We start from the raw sequence: 16,199 nt of genomic DNA, 5'->3' as shown, positions 1-16,199 counted from the left end.
TTCTTCTTCTTCTTCTTCTTCTTCTTCTTCTTCTTCTTCTTCTTCTTTTCTTAACATATATTGCATTATTTGTTTCAGAGGTACAGATCTGAGATTCAACAGTCTTGCACAATTCACAGCGCTTACCAGAGCACATACCCTCCCCAGTGTCTATCACCCAGTCACCCCATCCCTCCTACCCCACCCCCCACTCCAGCAACCCTCAGTTTGTTTCCTGCGATTAAGAATTCCTCATATCAGTGAGGTCATATGATACATGTCTTTCTTTGTTTGACTTATTTCGCTCAACATAATACCCTCCAGTTCTATCCATGTCATTGCAAATGGCAAGATCTCATTCCTTTTTTTTTTTTTAAAGATTTTATTTATTTATTTGAGAGAGAGAGAATGAGAGACAGAGTGCACGAGAGGGAAGAGGGCAGAGGGAGAAGCAGACCCCCTGCTGAGCAGGGAGCCCGATGCGGGACTCGATCCCGGGACTCCAGGATCATGACCTGAGCCGAAGGCAGTCACTTAACCAACTGAGCCACCCAGGCGCCCGATCTCATTCCTTTTGATGGCTGCATAATATTATATTTTTGGGCTCTTTATTCTTTCCATTGATCTATGGGTCTGTTTTTATGCCAGTATTATACTGTTTTGATTACTATAGCTTTGTAATATAGTTTGAAATCAGGAAGTGTGATGCTTCCAACATGGTTCTTTCTCAAGATTGCTTTGGCTATTTGGAATATCGTGTAGTTCCATACAAATTTTAGGTTTTTGTTTTTTTTTTCTATTTCTGTGACAAATGCCATTAGAATTTTGGTTTTGCATTGAATCAATAGATTGCTTTTAGTGGTATGGACATTTTAACAATAATAATTCTTCCAATCCATGAGCATGGAATATCTTTCCATGCATCTTCTTCAATTTCTTTGATCAGGATCTTAGAATTTTCATTGTACAGCTCTTTTACCTCTTGGTTAAATTTATTCCGAAGTATTTTATTCTTTTTCAATTGTAAATGGGATTGTTTTCTTAATTTCTTTTTCTGACAGCTTGTTGTTAGTAGATAGGAATGCCTAGAAAGTAGATAGTAGATAGATATCTAGATAATAAATAGAAAACTGTTTTTTGAATATTGATTTTGTATCTTGTAACTTTATTAAACTCCTTTATTATAATAGTGTTTTGGTGGTCTTTAGGGTTTTCTATATATAATATGTCATCTGCAAATAGAGACAGTTTTACTTCTTTCTTTTTACTTTGGATGCCTTTATCTTTTTTTTTTTTTTTTTTTTTTTTTTGGTCTTACCTAATTGTTCTGGCTGGGACTTAACAATACTATATTGAATAAAAGTTGTAAGAGTGGACATCTTTGCTTTGTTCTTGATCTTAGAAGAAGAGCTTTCAGCTTTTCAAGAAACCACTCATTGTTAATGACATAAAATACTAGGACAAAATTCAAATAAAGCAATGATATCCAGCATCTTCTCATCTTCTGTTCAAAACTGTCTTTCTTAAGGGCTGCCTTTGTTGTCCTATCTGCTTTTTAAGAGCTCAGCATCTTCCTGCTGTCCCTTGCTTGCTCAGAACTCCTAGCCAAGCCTTACTCAGGCCCCTCTTCCTCTCAGCTACTTGTCATCAGACACAATCTTCTGTCCCTCCCTGATAGCTTCTGCTGGTTGTCCATATTCCTCTCCATCTGAAGGCTGAGATTGAGCCTAAAGCATAAGGCTTTGAGCAGTTTCAGCATCTGTCCCCACCTTTTCCATCCTCACCACCATTGGTAATCCTACCCAAAATGTGGTGCCTGGTGCTGACCACTGGGCTTTTACAATGTATCCCAGGTTGAAGCCTCCATCTGGTACATTTTGATATTAGGGCCCAGCTCCTAATCTCTGGAAGTTTCAGACAATACATTCACTCCTTCAGGTAATAGAACTTGCTCATTTTTCTGAGTTCTGTCTTGTCAAATACCTGGCATGCCCATTCTGTTACAGAAATAGGCTCAGCCACGCAATGGCCAAAGTTTTTCTCAGGGTTCAGCTGATGCCTAGTTTCTGATATCTGTTGATGCCTTTTATATCCTGAGCTTTCTTGGCATTATCCAAGCAAATCCACCATCACTGTGTCCCTTTACTATGGGGTTTTTGTCACCAACTATTTCCAATTTGCTGTAATCAGCCCCTATCACAAAGAGAGTTCCCTTGCTCTTCCCACCCCCAGTAAGAGAGAGAGGCCTTGGTCTGTGCCTCATTTTATTAGAGATTAAGTGGGCAAAAATCTGCATAATCTAAGAAATGGCAACTTCACACTTTCACCTCACTGACTTCCAACTCAAAAGTTGATGACTGAGAACATCTCAGCTCAGTGCCATCCTTCACAACTGCTTTATTAACCTAGGAATGCAGTTTTAATGGCAGTCCCATTGAGGAGGATTAGAGGAGGATTTGGGGATTTTCACCACTTCTTGAATCATTCCACACAAAGCTCATTTCACCTACAGGTAAAATAGTTTCTTTCTCCCTAATTTATGTCAGGTTAAGGAAGAAAGGAACTCAAAGAACCTTTCAGAGGAAAATTAAGAAATGAACAAAGGCTGAGTAGAAAGCTTTTTTTTTTTTTTTTTAAAGATTTTATTTATTTATTTGAGAGAGAGAATGAGACAGAGAGCATGAGAGGGGGGAGGGTCAGAGAGAGAGGCAGACTCCCTGCTGAGCAGGGAGCCCGACGTGGGACTCGATCCAGGGACTCCAGGATCATGACCTGAGCTGAAGGCAGTCGCTTAACCAACTGAGCCACCCAGGCGCCCAGTAGAAAGCTTTTTAATGGGTGCCAGGAGCAATCTTTCTTTCTGTGCCTCAAAAATTGTCATTATCCCTGGGTTTAAAATCTGGTAGATATTGACTATGAGCCAATTTGAGAGTTGTGAGGCTCAGAAAATGCCTTTGTCTTATCAAAAAAACAAACAAAAACCCCACATGTTTTACTTTTTTCTTAAAAGTTGTGTTTACTCTTTTAATCACTACAGAAGCAAAAGAAATAATTTATAATTGAATCAAGCTGAGGTTATGTATTCCCAGAATAGGGGTACCTGGGTGGCACAGTCACTTAAGCCTTTGGCTCAGGTTGTGATCTCAGGGTCATTAGATTGAGCCCCACGTGGGGCTCTATGCTCAGCATGGAGCCTGCTTGAGATTCTCTTCCTCCCCCCCCACCCAGCTCACACACGTGCACATGTGTGTATGCACTCTCTCTCTCTAAAAAAAAAGTATTCCCAAAATATAGGAATATTTTTTCTGTTCATAATGTCATAATTGGTAAATCTCCCCTTTAAAGTGATTCTGGGGGCACCTGGGTGGCTCAGTCATTAAACATCTGCCTTCAGCTCAGGTCATGATCCCAGGGTCCTGGGATCAAGTCCTGAATCTGGCTCCCTGCCCCACTGGAAGCCTGCTTCTCCCTCTCCCACTCCCTCTGCTTGTATTCCCTCTCTCACTGTGTCTGTCTTTGTCAAATAAATCCATAAAATCTTTAAAAAAAATAAGTGATTCTGTGCTAGCTCAATTGGTCTCAATGCTTGCAGACCCAAAACCTTACTTTTTATCCCAAATATTTGGTAATACTTTTACCATTCTAAAATAAAATTTACAGATAATATAACCCTCCTACAGTATTATATATATAGTATTCTAACTGTAACATAAATGAATAATGAAGGAGAAAGTTATTTATAATAAAGTAATATATTTTAATATATAAATGCTCAGAGATGATCACAAAAGGAGACAAATCAGGCAGTCTGATGTGGGCACCTATATCTAGTATCCTACCTGAATACAACTGCTACAAATACTGTTTACAGGTGTGTTGTGTTGTATTTTAATGCCGCAGATGGTATTGACATTGATACTGTGCTTTTCCAAAGGAATGAACAACTCTTGGTAAAGTTCTGAGGAAAACAGAATAAAATCTTTCCTCCAAGGAGACGAACCATGAGAGACTGTCTCTGAAAAACAAACTGAGGGTTCTAGAGGGGAGGGGGTGGGGGGATGGGTTAGCCTGGTGATGGGTATTAAAGAGGGCACGTACTGAATGGAGCACTGGGTGTTATTTGCAAACAATGAATCATGGAACACTACATCAAAAACTAATGATGTAATGTATGGTGATTAACATAACATAATAAAAAAAAATCTTTCCTCCATATCCATGGTAGCTACATTTCTGGAAAATTCAGAAAATTAAAACTGTACCAAAAATTACTATGTATTTGTGAAAACTAAATAAAACCTGACTATTATGAGCATATGTTCTATTTCATAAATGTCTGGAAGAACATTCAAATACACAGCAAGACCTGATAATTATTTACTATGCAGAGAGTTGTGTGCAAGGCAAAATGTCTAGTCTCTGGCCCCAGCAACAAAATGCCAGTAGTACATTCTTATAATTTTGATATCCAAAAATGGCCTGAGAGGCCAGTGATGTCCCACTCCTGCATGAGATTCATTTTCATAGCAATTAGAGACAATAAACAGACAAATTGAAAATTTCCAATTATATTCTAAATATTAATGAATAAGTTATTTTATATTAGGGAGTACTGCATCTCTGTATGTTGGATAATATTTCTTACAGGTCCAAAGAAATAAGCCCTTTATTATAATATATAATAATACAGGGAAAAACACAATCTCCTGAGCTCAACAAATTTAAAATCTGGAAGAGATTGTAATATAATTTACAAGCTAACAGATAGTATGATAATAAGACACAGATATATAAGAAGAGAAATTTGATATAATTTCCATAAATAACTGTTTAGAAATTTTAATATTTTACTATTTATATCATTCTATACTATTTTTATTATATTTTACTATTTTCTTATTTATGGGTGTAACAAATTTTTTAAAAACTTCTATGGGTCTTAGAAATTTACAAATGTTGTAAGTCAAAATGAGAAGAAAAAAAACTAAGAAAAAATGGGAAAAGAAGACAGATAAGAAATAAAGGAAATATAACTTAAAAAAGAACATAAATTTTAAAGCAGGAAAATTTTGGGAACAAGTCTATGAAGCATGTTGCTGCTTTTTCTTCCTCAAAATTAACTTCTATGACTCAGTAATTTTAGTGATTATAGGAACTCACAGGGATATTTCTTATTCATCTGGTAAATTTGTAGATCCATAGAGTGTAAACAAATTTAAAATAAGTCTTTAAATTCTGATCCTTTATTTTGCTGGGAAAAAAATTTTACCTTAATTCATTCTATTCTTCTATTCCTATCATAAATTGCTTTAGTTCTGAAGCATTAGATACGAAACTGGATCAGTTCCTCAGAAAGTTTCAAAATTATGAAACTTTGAAGGAAATAGTAGAAATATGGGCAAGAAGGGAAAAAGCCCACAAGCCTATGTATCAACTTAGCAGCCTAATCTCATAGTCTAAATTAATTTTTCTATATATTTCTCAAAAGTTCTTTTTTTTAAGAATATTGTTTTCATTTATTTAAAGACTCATAACCTTAAGGAGAGAAGGAAACTCTAAAGAGTGTAACTTTCTGTTTCCAAGGTAAATCTAAATTAACTGTGGCCCAAGACATCTAGAGATTTTTCTCAAAAAACAGAAAGGGAAAAATGTAATCACTTCCCTCAGGAACTCATTTTAATGCTTAGAAGCATATTGGTCAGGAATATTCTTTAACTTATAGTTTCACCCTTATACATATATGTTTAGTAAGCTTTTAAATGATTTTTGGAGTTATTGAGGATGTTGATCCCATGTCCTTAAACTTGACCTTTCAAAGGACAAATCTAGATAACCTTGTTATAGCAGAAGGTCACAAGGACTTCTGTTTCTCTTGATTTCTAGATAAGTGACTTCCCACGAAAGTTATGAAATCTAGAAAAGTTTCTTACTGTTCTCCCCCTTTACCTGATATTTGTCAAGGTGGGAGTTGAATGGATATCTTATCTGGTTAGTCAATAGAGTTTGTGTCTTTGGGGCTGATTCATTGCCAGGGTTAATTTACCTAAGGTTAAGTGAAATGAAAAGAACTAGAGGGCTGAATCCAATCCAAAGCCTACAGAAGATCATGCTTCAAACTGATGAAACTAAATAAGCTGGTGAAGCTCAGAAACCATTAGGCCCATGGTGCCCAGATGGGCCAAGTAGACCTTTTGTATTGGAAAATAATGCAGTATTGTAACTCCAGGTAGACTGAACATCACTAGTCTTTCTAAAGGCATCATTTAGGGGTGGTAGGGATTAAATAAGGACCGGAGTGAATGCTCTGACATTTTATAGTCCTTTTATTTGGGCGCATTAAGGCATGGTTTTAATCAAGTAATGAAATAACCCCTCCTACCTCTCTATGCCCATTTTTACTCCCAGTATAAAGGAATTTTGAATACTGTAGTTTGTGGCTAACGGCACAGGAGGCAATTCCATAGGTCAGTTATCTTTTGCTTACAATGGCTTCCTCCGAGAACAAAGAGCAACAAATCAAAGCAGCTAACTGCTGTTACACTCAAGAAGATTTCGTTATAAAAGGCAACAGTGTCGTTACAGTCATGTGAGTGTGCCACCGTGTACAAGTAATAGATCCTAAAGAAATGGTACGGAAGGAAGCAAATCAGGATGACTCCGATAAAAAATAGGTTTTTCAGCTGGGCCCAGAACTCCTGGTGGGATAGTAAGGAGTGGCGTAGCTTCCGCACCATTGACATAATGATGAAGATCTGGAAGACCAAGAGAACCATCGCCGTGGCTATGACAATGGTAACTATCATATAGTTGATAGCTCGCACGTATACACGACCAAGCTCCTTGTGGAATTTAAAACAGTGCTGCTCGTCATACACCTGGTGCGTTCCATACTGAGCAGCAACCACGGGTACCACAATGACAATCACCAGCAGCCACATGCCAGCACTGGCAGCCACAGCATGCAGCTTTCTGTAAAACTCCACTTTGTCCTTGCGCTTGAAGAAGATGAGGTACCGAATGACCAGGATCACCACGTAGAACAGGAATGTGAGGTACATGTGGATGTGTAGCATGGCACTCACAAATTTGCAGAAGCGCAACCCAAACATCCAGGTGTGCTTGATGAGATATGTCAAGCGAAAAGGCACTGTCAGCAGAAAAACACTGTGGACCACCACCAGGTTAACAACCGCTGTGGTAGTTACAGATCGGGTGTTCATGTTCACCAGCAGGAACAGAATGGAGATGATGCCTGCCAGCCCTCCAATGAGCACTAGGAAGTAGAGCCTGGTTAAATGGGGTGTCAGTATAGGGCTGCAGGAAGAAATGTTGTGAGTCATACTTCAGAAGTCACCTGGAAGAGAGGAAACACCAATGTAACTGACAAACTTCCAGAGCTTTGTTCTTCTCTCCTTAGCACTAGCAATGTGATTTTGTCATTTATCTGTTTATATGATGTCAACTTTATGTACCTTAAGAATAAAGACTATGTCATATGCATATCTATATACCCAAGACTGAAAACATAGTAAGTCATTGATTCTGAAGCATTAATAGGTTAAAGACCTCATCGAGAGGCCCCCAAAGACGTCTGTGTGTGCATGTGTGTACATAGTCAAAACAGTTTGCATAGGGACGCCTGGGTGGCTGAGTGGGACTGCCTTCGGCTCAGGTCATGGTCCCAGGGTGCTCTCTCTCTCAAATAAATAAATAAAATCTTAAAAGAAAAAAAGTTTGCATAGAACTAGATTGCAGACCATCTGAAGCTGATTCATGGATACTAGTATTGCAGCTGCCAGTGGGGGGAAAATTACAACATGGAAGGAAAGTTGAGTGCGTGTGTCAAGTACACAAAATGTTTTCTTTAAGTATGATTCTAATTCTCTAATTCCTTTCAACTCATCAGCAAAAGATTTAAGAATATACATAATTCATTTAGGATACTGATTAGTTTGGCCAAAGAAAATTAGCTAAGTCAAAGCAGCAACAATCAATAGGAGTGTATATGTGAATTTCTTGTCATATGTTATCATCTAGCAGTGAGACCTTGGCTAAGTTTTCATGGGCCCCACTGAAAATGCAGCATATCACCCAATTCTCCCATTCCCACACCCTCAAATGCGTAAAAGAACCACTATCATTTTTCCTCTGGAAAGATCCTTTCCCTAAATAGTCTTGGTCCCTTCTAACTCATTATCCATGTTCTAGTTTATTATTTATTAAGTGAAAGATTTAGTAATCTTTTAATTACACTCGTCAAGTCCTTTCATTTTCTTATTTAAATCTCTTCAGTGGCTTCCCATTTCTTTTAAGATTAAAAAATCCTTCCATGTCCAGAATGTTCTGGGTCATAGCAAAATCTGATCCCTTGAGACCAGATTCAGGAAATAATCTAGAGGGGGGGCACCTGGGCCGCTCATTCAGCTGAGCATCTCATTTCATTCAGCTGGGGTCATGATCTCAGCGCCTTGGGATCGAGCCCCGAATGGGGCTCTGTGCTCAGTGTGGGGAGTCTGCTTATTCCTCTGCCCCCCCAACCCCCCCATGCTCCCTCTCTAATAAATAAAATCTTTAAAAAAAAAGAATCTAGAGGTGAAATTGATAGAATTTAATGGATTGTATATGGGGAAATGAAGGGAAAAAAGGTATCTCAATCACTCCTACATTTCTAACTTGAACAATTGTGTGATTAGAGATCTGTTTACTGACAACAGGGAGACTGAGGATCAAATTTGTGGAAGAACAGTAGTTGAATTATACTTAGTGCCTTTGTAACACATTTGCAATTAGTTTTACTCACTTCATGAGTGTCTCTTCATATAATTAAAATTACCCAGCAACAAAAATGAATTACTGATGAATCACAAAAGCATTATACTTGCATACATGTAAATCATATTCTCAAAAGTGTATTCCTGAGGTGTGAAAAAGACCTTACTTTCTATGTATAAAGCATAAACACCCATAAGTACATAAACAGACATAGAGTTTATCTATGGTATTAAAATTTCATAAGGAGGGGAGAAACAAGGAACAAATGGCTAAAAAGGCTCTTTATAAGGGCGATAATTTTAAAAGTTAAGAAACATTGTACTAAATAAAAGATGCCAGCCACAAACGACTACATATTGTATCATTTCTTTTTCTAGAAAATCAAAATTAATGAGACAGAAGATCAGTATAGCCCAGGGCCTATGTTGCAGGGGAAGGGATTGACTTCAAAGGGGTATGGGAGAATTTATGGAGGGATGGACTGTTTTATATTATGTCGGTTACAATTCTAGTGATTTGTCAAAGCTTATCAAATTGCACACTTCTTGCATATAACTTATTCCTCAATAAAACTAACTTAAAAAAATAATAAAAATAACCTGAGCCCAGGGAAGCTCTGCTTTTGTGGGCATGGAATAGGATTTCCATGTACCCACTTAAAAGATTGCTTCATGTTATATCTGTTCTATGTGATGTGTAATCTCTGTATTTGTCTTTTATTTTTCCCTTTGAAAAGTAGTTCCTTCAAGTAAACACATAGTTATATTGTGTTTGTATCTGAATCAGGGTGAATGTGCCATCGTAAGTTCTGTCCATTATTTTCTCCAGCTATTGAACTAGAATCTGGACTGGCTTCTGAAAGAAGAAAGTATCATCAGTCGCATATCATCTGTCTCAAATCTTTTTTCTTTCTTATAAACTGCCATGGTCTCTCTATAACAACCAAGCCTGGTTCCAGACATTCCAAGATACTTTGTAAGGTATTACAGACTATAGACGCCTCTGCTTAAACCAGCTAAAGCAGACAACCTGCAATTAACAACCCTGTTCAGAAGTAACATGGGATTTTTTTGTTTTTTGTTTTGTTTTTTGAGAGAGAAGAGGGCATGCGCACACACGTACATGTGTGGGGGGGAGGGGAGCTGCAGAAGGAGAGGGGGAGAGAAAGAGAATCTTAAACAGGTTCCACGCTCAGCATGGGGCCAATGAGGGGCTCAATATCATGACCCTGAGATCATGACCTAAGCTGAAATCAACAGTCAGACACTTAACCAACTGAGTGTCCCAGGCACCCCAATTTTTTTTTTAAAGAGAGAGAATCAGGGATGATCCTAACGTTTTTTTGTTTTTATTTTTAAAGATTTTATTTATTTATTTGACAGAGAGAGACACAGCAAGAGAGGGAACACAAACAGGGGGAGTGGGAGAGGGAGAAGCAGGCTTCCCGCAGAGCAGGGAGCCCAATATGGGGCTCGATCCCAGGACCCTGGGATCATGACCTGAGCTGAAGGTAGATGCTTAACAACTGAGCCACCCAGGCACCCCACCCCAATTATTTTTTAATAAGTGAATGGGTGAAATAATGGTGAAAAACCATCTTGACTTTATTAAACATATTCTTGATAGAGCCCCATTTGGATCTAATCCAGTAACTGATGTCAAGATCCCAGAAATAAACTATAGACCCAAAGCAAACTCTCTTAAGGGAGCGGGACTGTCTCCCTGTTTCTCCATGAACCACCTTGCCTTGGCAGGGATCTCTTCTTATCTGTGATTGACCCCTGAAGCTCAGCAAGAAGCCTGGCTGCACATTCAGTTTCCCTCTGCCCTCTTTCATTCCCCTGCTTAAAATTCTTTGGTTCCTTTGGCACCTACCATGTCTTACAAGCCCTTTGCAATCTGACCCCAACTTATGTTTCAAGGCATACGTCCTGTTATGCCCACCCCCACCTCTATTTCCTCACCCTCATCCTATGCCCTGGACTTGTATACTTTCATGCCTTTCCTACAATGCTATCTTTCAAACCTCCAGGTTTCTTCTCTCTGTAGACCCTAAATGTACAGCTAGACACTGAGTCTTAAGTCCAATTCTATGATAAATTATTTTATGTCTCTTCTTAAAAAACTTCCCCAGGCCTCCCACTGTCTCTTGGAGATGTGTAAACGTCTTAGCATGCCATGCTAGATCCTTCCCACTGGCTTTTGTAGTTCCATATTTAGCCTCTCTGCCACTAGAGCACCAGGATTCTCCTGTTCTGCTTGAATGATTTCTTCATTATTCTGTTCTGACCTCAGCCTACGTACTGCAGAGCTCCTCAGCTTAGCCTGTGGTTTGGCTGGGGGCTATTTCCCTGTGTCTTGGAAGTTCCCTTCCCAATGCTTTGCCCACAAACTTGCTTGGGCCTTGGTGGTCATTGCCCATGGCCCGAGGACTACCTTAATATCAGAAGTGAGACATGGAAGTGGCTTCTGTAGTTGTTTTATAAGGAATCCATGATAGAGCCAACATCAGATACCAGTCTACAAAGTGAGAGTCCTAAGAAATTTATAGAGTCCTACAAAATGGCAGTAAGCAGTCCATGTCCTCATGAGTGCATAAGACCGTAGGTCCCAGACCCCCTTATTTCTAAACAGAAAAGCGGCTACAATCAACTTGGGATTTTTCATTTCATTTAATAAACAAGTCATGTCATTGTGTCTTTTGTATAGCGCATAGTGAAGATTCTGAGATGAACAAAACACATCCCTGCATTTAAATCTCTGTCTGATAGGGGAGGAAGAGGTACATAAATTATTTACAACACCTATAGGTACATAAAAAAATGCCACAGGAATTCAAAAAGGGCAGTAGTTAATTTAACAGACAGTGGAGAGTGAAAGCATCAGAATGTAGTGGCAATAGAGTAATTCTTGGGCACAGATGTATAACAGGTGCTGGATCTTAAGGAAAGCTTTGAAGTTCCAGATGCAGAGAGGAAGAGATAGAATACTCCAGGTATAGACAAGAGTCTGAGAAAAAGCATGGATGCATGTTCAGAGAATTACCTATAGTTTGATGTACCTGGAACATAAGGTAAATGAGTAGAACACAGGCGAATGTAGATGTGGATGAAGCTTGCCAAATACATAGCATGTTGCCACTCTAAGGATTTTTTATTTTATCCTGAAAATTATGAGAGATGCAAATTTTAAAATATAAAATGCCATTTAGTATTTCAATTCCAAAACCTGTTTTTTGGTTTTATTGGAGAAAAGATTAGAGGAGGGCAAGATAAAAAGAGTGATACCATTAGCAGGCTATTGTACTGATCAAGTTTAAATATCATAAGGATTGGTGCAAGGTGATACCACTTAGGGGAATTTGCCCCGAAAGTAAACAAAATTGAAGACTCTGGGGTTGGAGAAACCAAAAAATGTGAATTTAAACTCTTGATGAAAATTAAAGAATTAAAATTCTTGGTGAATAGAAGTTGGTATGGCTTACAAAAGAGGAACTATCTGAACTGAGCCTCTGGTAGTGAGGGGGAGAGAGAGAATCATTACTGACAAGGCAAAGAATAAGACAGAATCAATGGTGCTAAGCAATGGACTGCATTCCTGTTGGGAGAGGAGGAAAGAAGTGTAACTCACAGGTCCCTGATTAGACAGCTCTGTGGCCACAGTGCCAATGGGTGACCTGGCCAGGCCCATGATAAAAGGCCTGGTCCCTTTGACCTTACACTTCATTTTTCTTTGCTTCCCACCCCATCCCTGGATTCACTTCCTCCTGCTGTACTCTGAACAGATGAGACTGTGAGCAGATTCATTCAGTATGAGATAACAAGCCCGGTCATTTTCTTCATAGCGCTTATCACTCTTGTCTCAGTTTTTCCTTGTTTCAATACCCACCCACCCAGAAATGAAGGAGCCATAAATGGTGTGTGATTCACCACTGTCACCAGGACTAGAGGAACAGCTGTGCCAGGGATCAGAAGACAACATCACAAAATCTTAGCACTAGAATGAAACCTAGAGATCACAGTATCCAGCACACCATTTAAATGGAGGCAGACACTGCAGCCCACACAGAAACCTTTGTTACCTAACAAAGTAGTCACTATCTAAGCCTCCAGTCTCCTGTTCCAGTGCAGAACTGTTTCCATAACACATGACCATTATAGAAAGACTCCAGAGACCCAGAGAGATGAATGACAGCTTCTGAGTGGCAGAGCTATGCTTTAAGCATCCCCCAAAGTCCCTCTTCAAGGATATCAGGAGCCAGGATAAATATCCAACCCAGCTAGAAGAGGCAGAACAATGAGAAAAGGTTGCTGGTGGACAAACAGCTTTCCCTGCCTGTGAGCTATCCTTAGATTATATTTTGTTATGTTTATTGAAAAAAAAAGTAGGAGCATTCACTTTAATCACTCTGGGAAAACAAGCAGCATTTTATCCAAAATATTTTGAGAAAAGACTCTGGAATGACAGCTCCATGTTAAGGATCACCTCAGGGTAGCTAAAAAAAAAAAAAGAAAATCTGTCTGAAAATACCAGAACCAATGTGGAAAACAACAAAACATAAATGTCAACCCTATAGAAATCCATTTGACAGAATGATATGCCTAAGTAAATATTAAAAAATCGCCCTGCATTTTTTGTATGTGTTTGCAGTCTCTCCTTTGCTATCCTATTTCTAAAGTTTGAAAGGAATCTCCTGGGTCTTCAACTAAAATTGTAAAAAATGCTTGCTTAGGCAGTGTCAAATAAAGTTAGATCTACAGCCTCACTAATCAAAAATATCAATCCTAACCAACAATAACATTCTGAGTTTGAGCTATTACTTCTCCGGTTACTTGAGATGTTAAACACTGTTCTTGACTTTACAACTTCTGGTTACCCATAAGGGAAGTAAGAGCTGATGTCAGAGTCCCATGAGGTTGAAACTCAGAGGCTTTGTGTTTGCACAGAGTGAGAGTTACACTACTTCATAAGCCATCTTAGCACACTATTTACCACATATTTTCTCCCCAAATGAGGAGCAGTCTGTGAGGTCTTTCCATTCCTGGGGAGAGCTTTGCACACCTCTGTAGGTCTGTAGGTATTAAAATGTGCTATGAAGTCTGAACCTACAGTATACTCCGCCCTCAGTGAGCAAAGCCAACAATGAAAGAAAACTACCAGAAGTTCTAAAGGTTTTATAAGTTCTCCTGTTCAAATTGTGGTTCCCTTCCCATCTAAATACAGCTCTGGAAAAATCACTGACCTCTCTCTGCCTTGGAGCCCAGTATAATCTGCCAGTGAGTGAAGTTGCAAGTGGCCAAGAAAACACCTGAGGAGGACTGAGAAATTACTTTGGAGAATGTTGAGCCTCTTTGTTAAGGGAAAGCTGGCATTTCATTTGAGAATTAACCAACATCTGTGGTAGGAGGGCACCATAGCTTCAAGGTAAATAGGAAATACAAGCTTACTCAGAGCAGAAAGACTTTCCTCAAAAAAAAAAGACTTTAAGTCAAAGCTGCTGAGAAATTAGCCAGACAATAGCCAGAAATTAGCCGAAGTTCACCCTCCTCCCTTCTTTAGTCCCAGGTAACTCTGAATTTATGCTTTCTTACCAACAGTGGACATGTCTATTGAACACAATTTGTTGGTAATAATAGCTGCCCTGCCCCCATTCTTGGCACTATGATGGAAATTTCACATACGTTACTTATAATCCTCCCAAGAAGTCTAGGGCATGGGTATTTTTTATCCCAAATATCAGATGAAGAAATTGAGGCTCAGTGGGTGACTCAGTCAGCTAAGCAGCGGATTCTTGATTTTGGCTCAGGTCATGATCTCAGCGTCCTGGGATCCAGACCTGCTTAGGGCTCCGTGCTCAGCAGGGAGTCAGCTTGAGCATTCTCTCCTTCTCCCTCTGCCCTTCCCCCGTGTGTGCACATGCGCACACGCGCTCTCTCTCTCTCAAATAAATAAATCTTAAAAAAAAAAAAAAAAAAAGAAAGAAATTGAGACTCAGGAGAGTTAAGTAACTTTCCCAAGGTCACTCAGCTAACAAGTGGCAGCACGGAAGCTCAGATGTGGAGTGTCTCTTCATTGGGTTACAGCAGTACAGAAGTCCTCCTGGACATAAAAAGTGGACATTCCATCTCTGCTTGTTTCTCCAGTGCACTTGTTTATGTCTCGTGACCAGGGTATTTAAAGACAATTAATTTGGGTGCCTGGGTGGCTCAGTTGGTTAAGTGACTGCCTTCGGCTCAGGTCATGATCCTGGAGTTCCAGGATCGAGTCCCGCATCGGGCTCCCTGCTCAGCAGGGAGTCTGCTTCTCCCTCTGACCCTCCCCCCTCTCATGTGCTCTCTCTCATTCTCTCTCTCTCTCTCAAATAAATAAATAAAATCTTAAAAAAAAAATAAAGACAATTAATTTGAATATTAGCAGGAGACTTAGAGAAGTAATTAAAATAGGTCCACTCCATATTCTCTAAAGTCAATAAATGTTTGAGAAGCAGTTACCAGATTGCAATATAATTGAAAAAAAAACTGCATTAAAATTTAACTACCAAAATTTAATTTGTCCTAAAGATAGATTCCTGAGCCCCTTTCTTAATTCCTTTTCACTTTTTGAACTATTAAGTCCTTAACCCCCCCTTTTTGGGATTGAAAGTCATACTGAAAGATTGTTATGGTAGGCCTTGACCAGCTGCTCAACCTCAGAGAGCTCTAGCACAGGAAAGCCCATCTGTAGCCATTGATAGACATAAGGGCCTGGTATCTGCAAGGGTCTGCTGCTCTGTACCCAGGAATCCCTGGATAAAGAGCTGAACAGCTGGGGCACATCCCTCTCCTAGGAGTGCCAGGCTTGAGTCATGCCAATCTTGCCTCTGACTGCTCTTTTGCCTGGTTCCTGGCTCACTTTCCAGCCTCCCTAGATCTTGAGCCTTCCCAAACCCCATCTACTTCTCCTTGTTTTGGCACTCCTTTCTTTCACTCCATGCCCTCCCTTTTATTTAGTTGTAGCTTTCTGATCAATGACCCTTCCAGGACCAGTCAGCTCTTCAGATATTGGTTCCAGCCTGACTGTAAAGTTCTTTAGGACCTACTTCCTCAATTATTCCTGCTGGCCCCTGTTTCTAAGGGCTGCTCCTACTTCTCTTCATCCTTGATTTATTTCTAATGGAATCCCTGGAAGGATTCAAGCTTTGTCTTATGCTCTTATGCCCTCAGCTCTTCCTTTCAAAGTTTATTCCCCGCCCTGTCCCACAGGAGCTGAAATAGTACCCTACTGAAATCCCCAGAGTAGGAAATGCCACGAATGTCCTCAGTTTCCCATCCAATTCTCAGCTTCTTTGCTCTTGGTTTGCTATCCAGCTGCCCCTAAACTGCACATTCTAACCATGGCCAAGGTGAGCTCGAAGATTAGACAGTTTATGCCCTTCTTACAACAGTGACTCATGACTCTCAGATATATGT

At 39.5% G+C, this 16,199-nt stretch overlaps 1 protein-coding gene across 1 annotated transcript in view; it reads right to left on the bottom strand.

Moving 5' to 3' along the window:
• Positions 1-6,225: 6,225 nt before the first annotated feature.
• GPR141 (G protein-coupled receptor 141) overlaps positions 6,226-16,199 on the bottom strand; it is a 35,725-nt gene continuing 25,751 nt past the window's right edge. Inside the window, exon 2 of the mRNA XM_035020930.1 lies at positions 6,226-7,333. Within this exon, the coding sequence (XP_034876821.1) occupies positions 6,417-7,319 (903 nt within the window). The 5' untranslated portion in view covers positions 7,320-7,333 and the 3' untranslated portion in view covers positions 6,226-6,416. The remainder of the gene's footprint in view (positions 7,334-16,199) is intronic.

This window comes from Mirounga leonina, unplaced genomic scaffold (genome assembly GCF_011800145.1).
Source record: "Mirounga leonina isolate KUSES-001 unplaced genomic scaffold, KU_Mleo_1.0 Mir_174, whole genome shotgun sequence".
Lineage (NCBI taxonomy): Eukaryota > Metazoa > Chordata > Mammalia > Carnivora > Phocidae > Mirounga > Mirounga leonina.
Note: the sequence above shows the minus strand (reverse complement) of the source record. Positions and strands in the feature narration are given on the sequence as shown.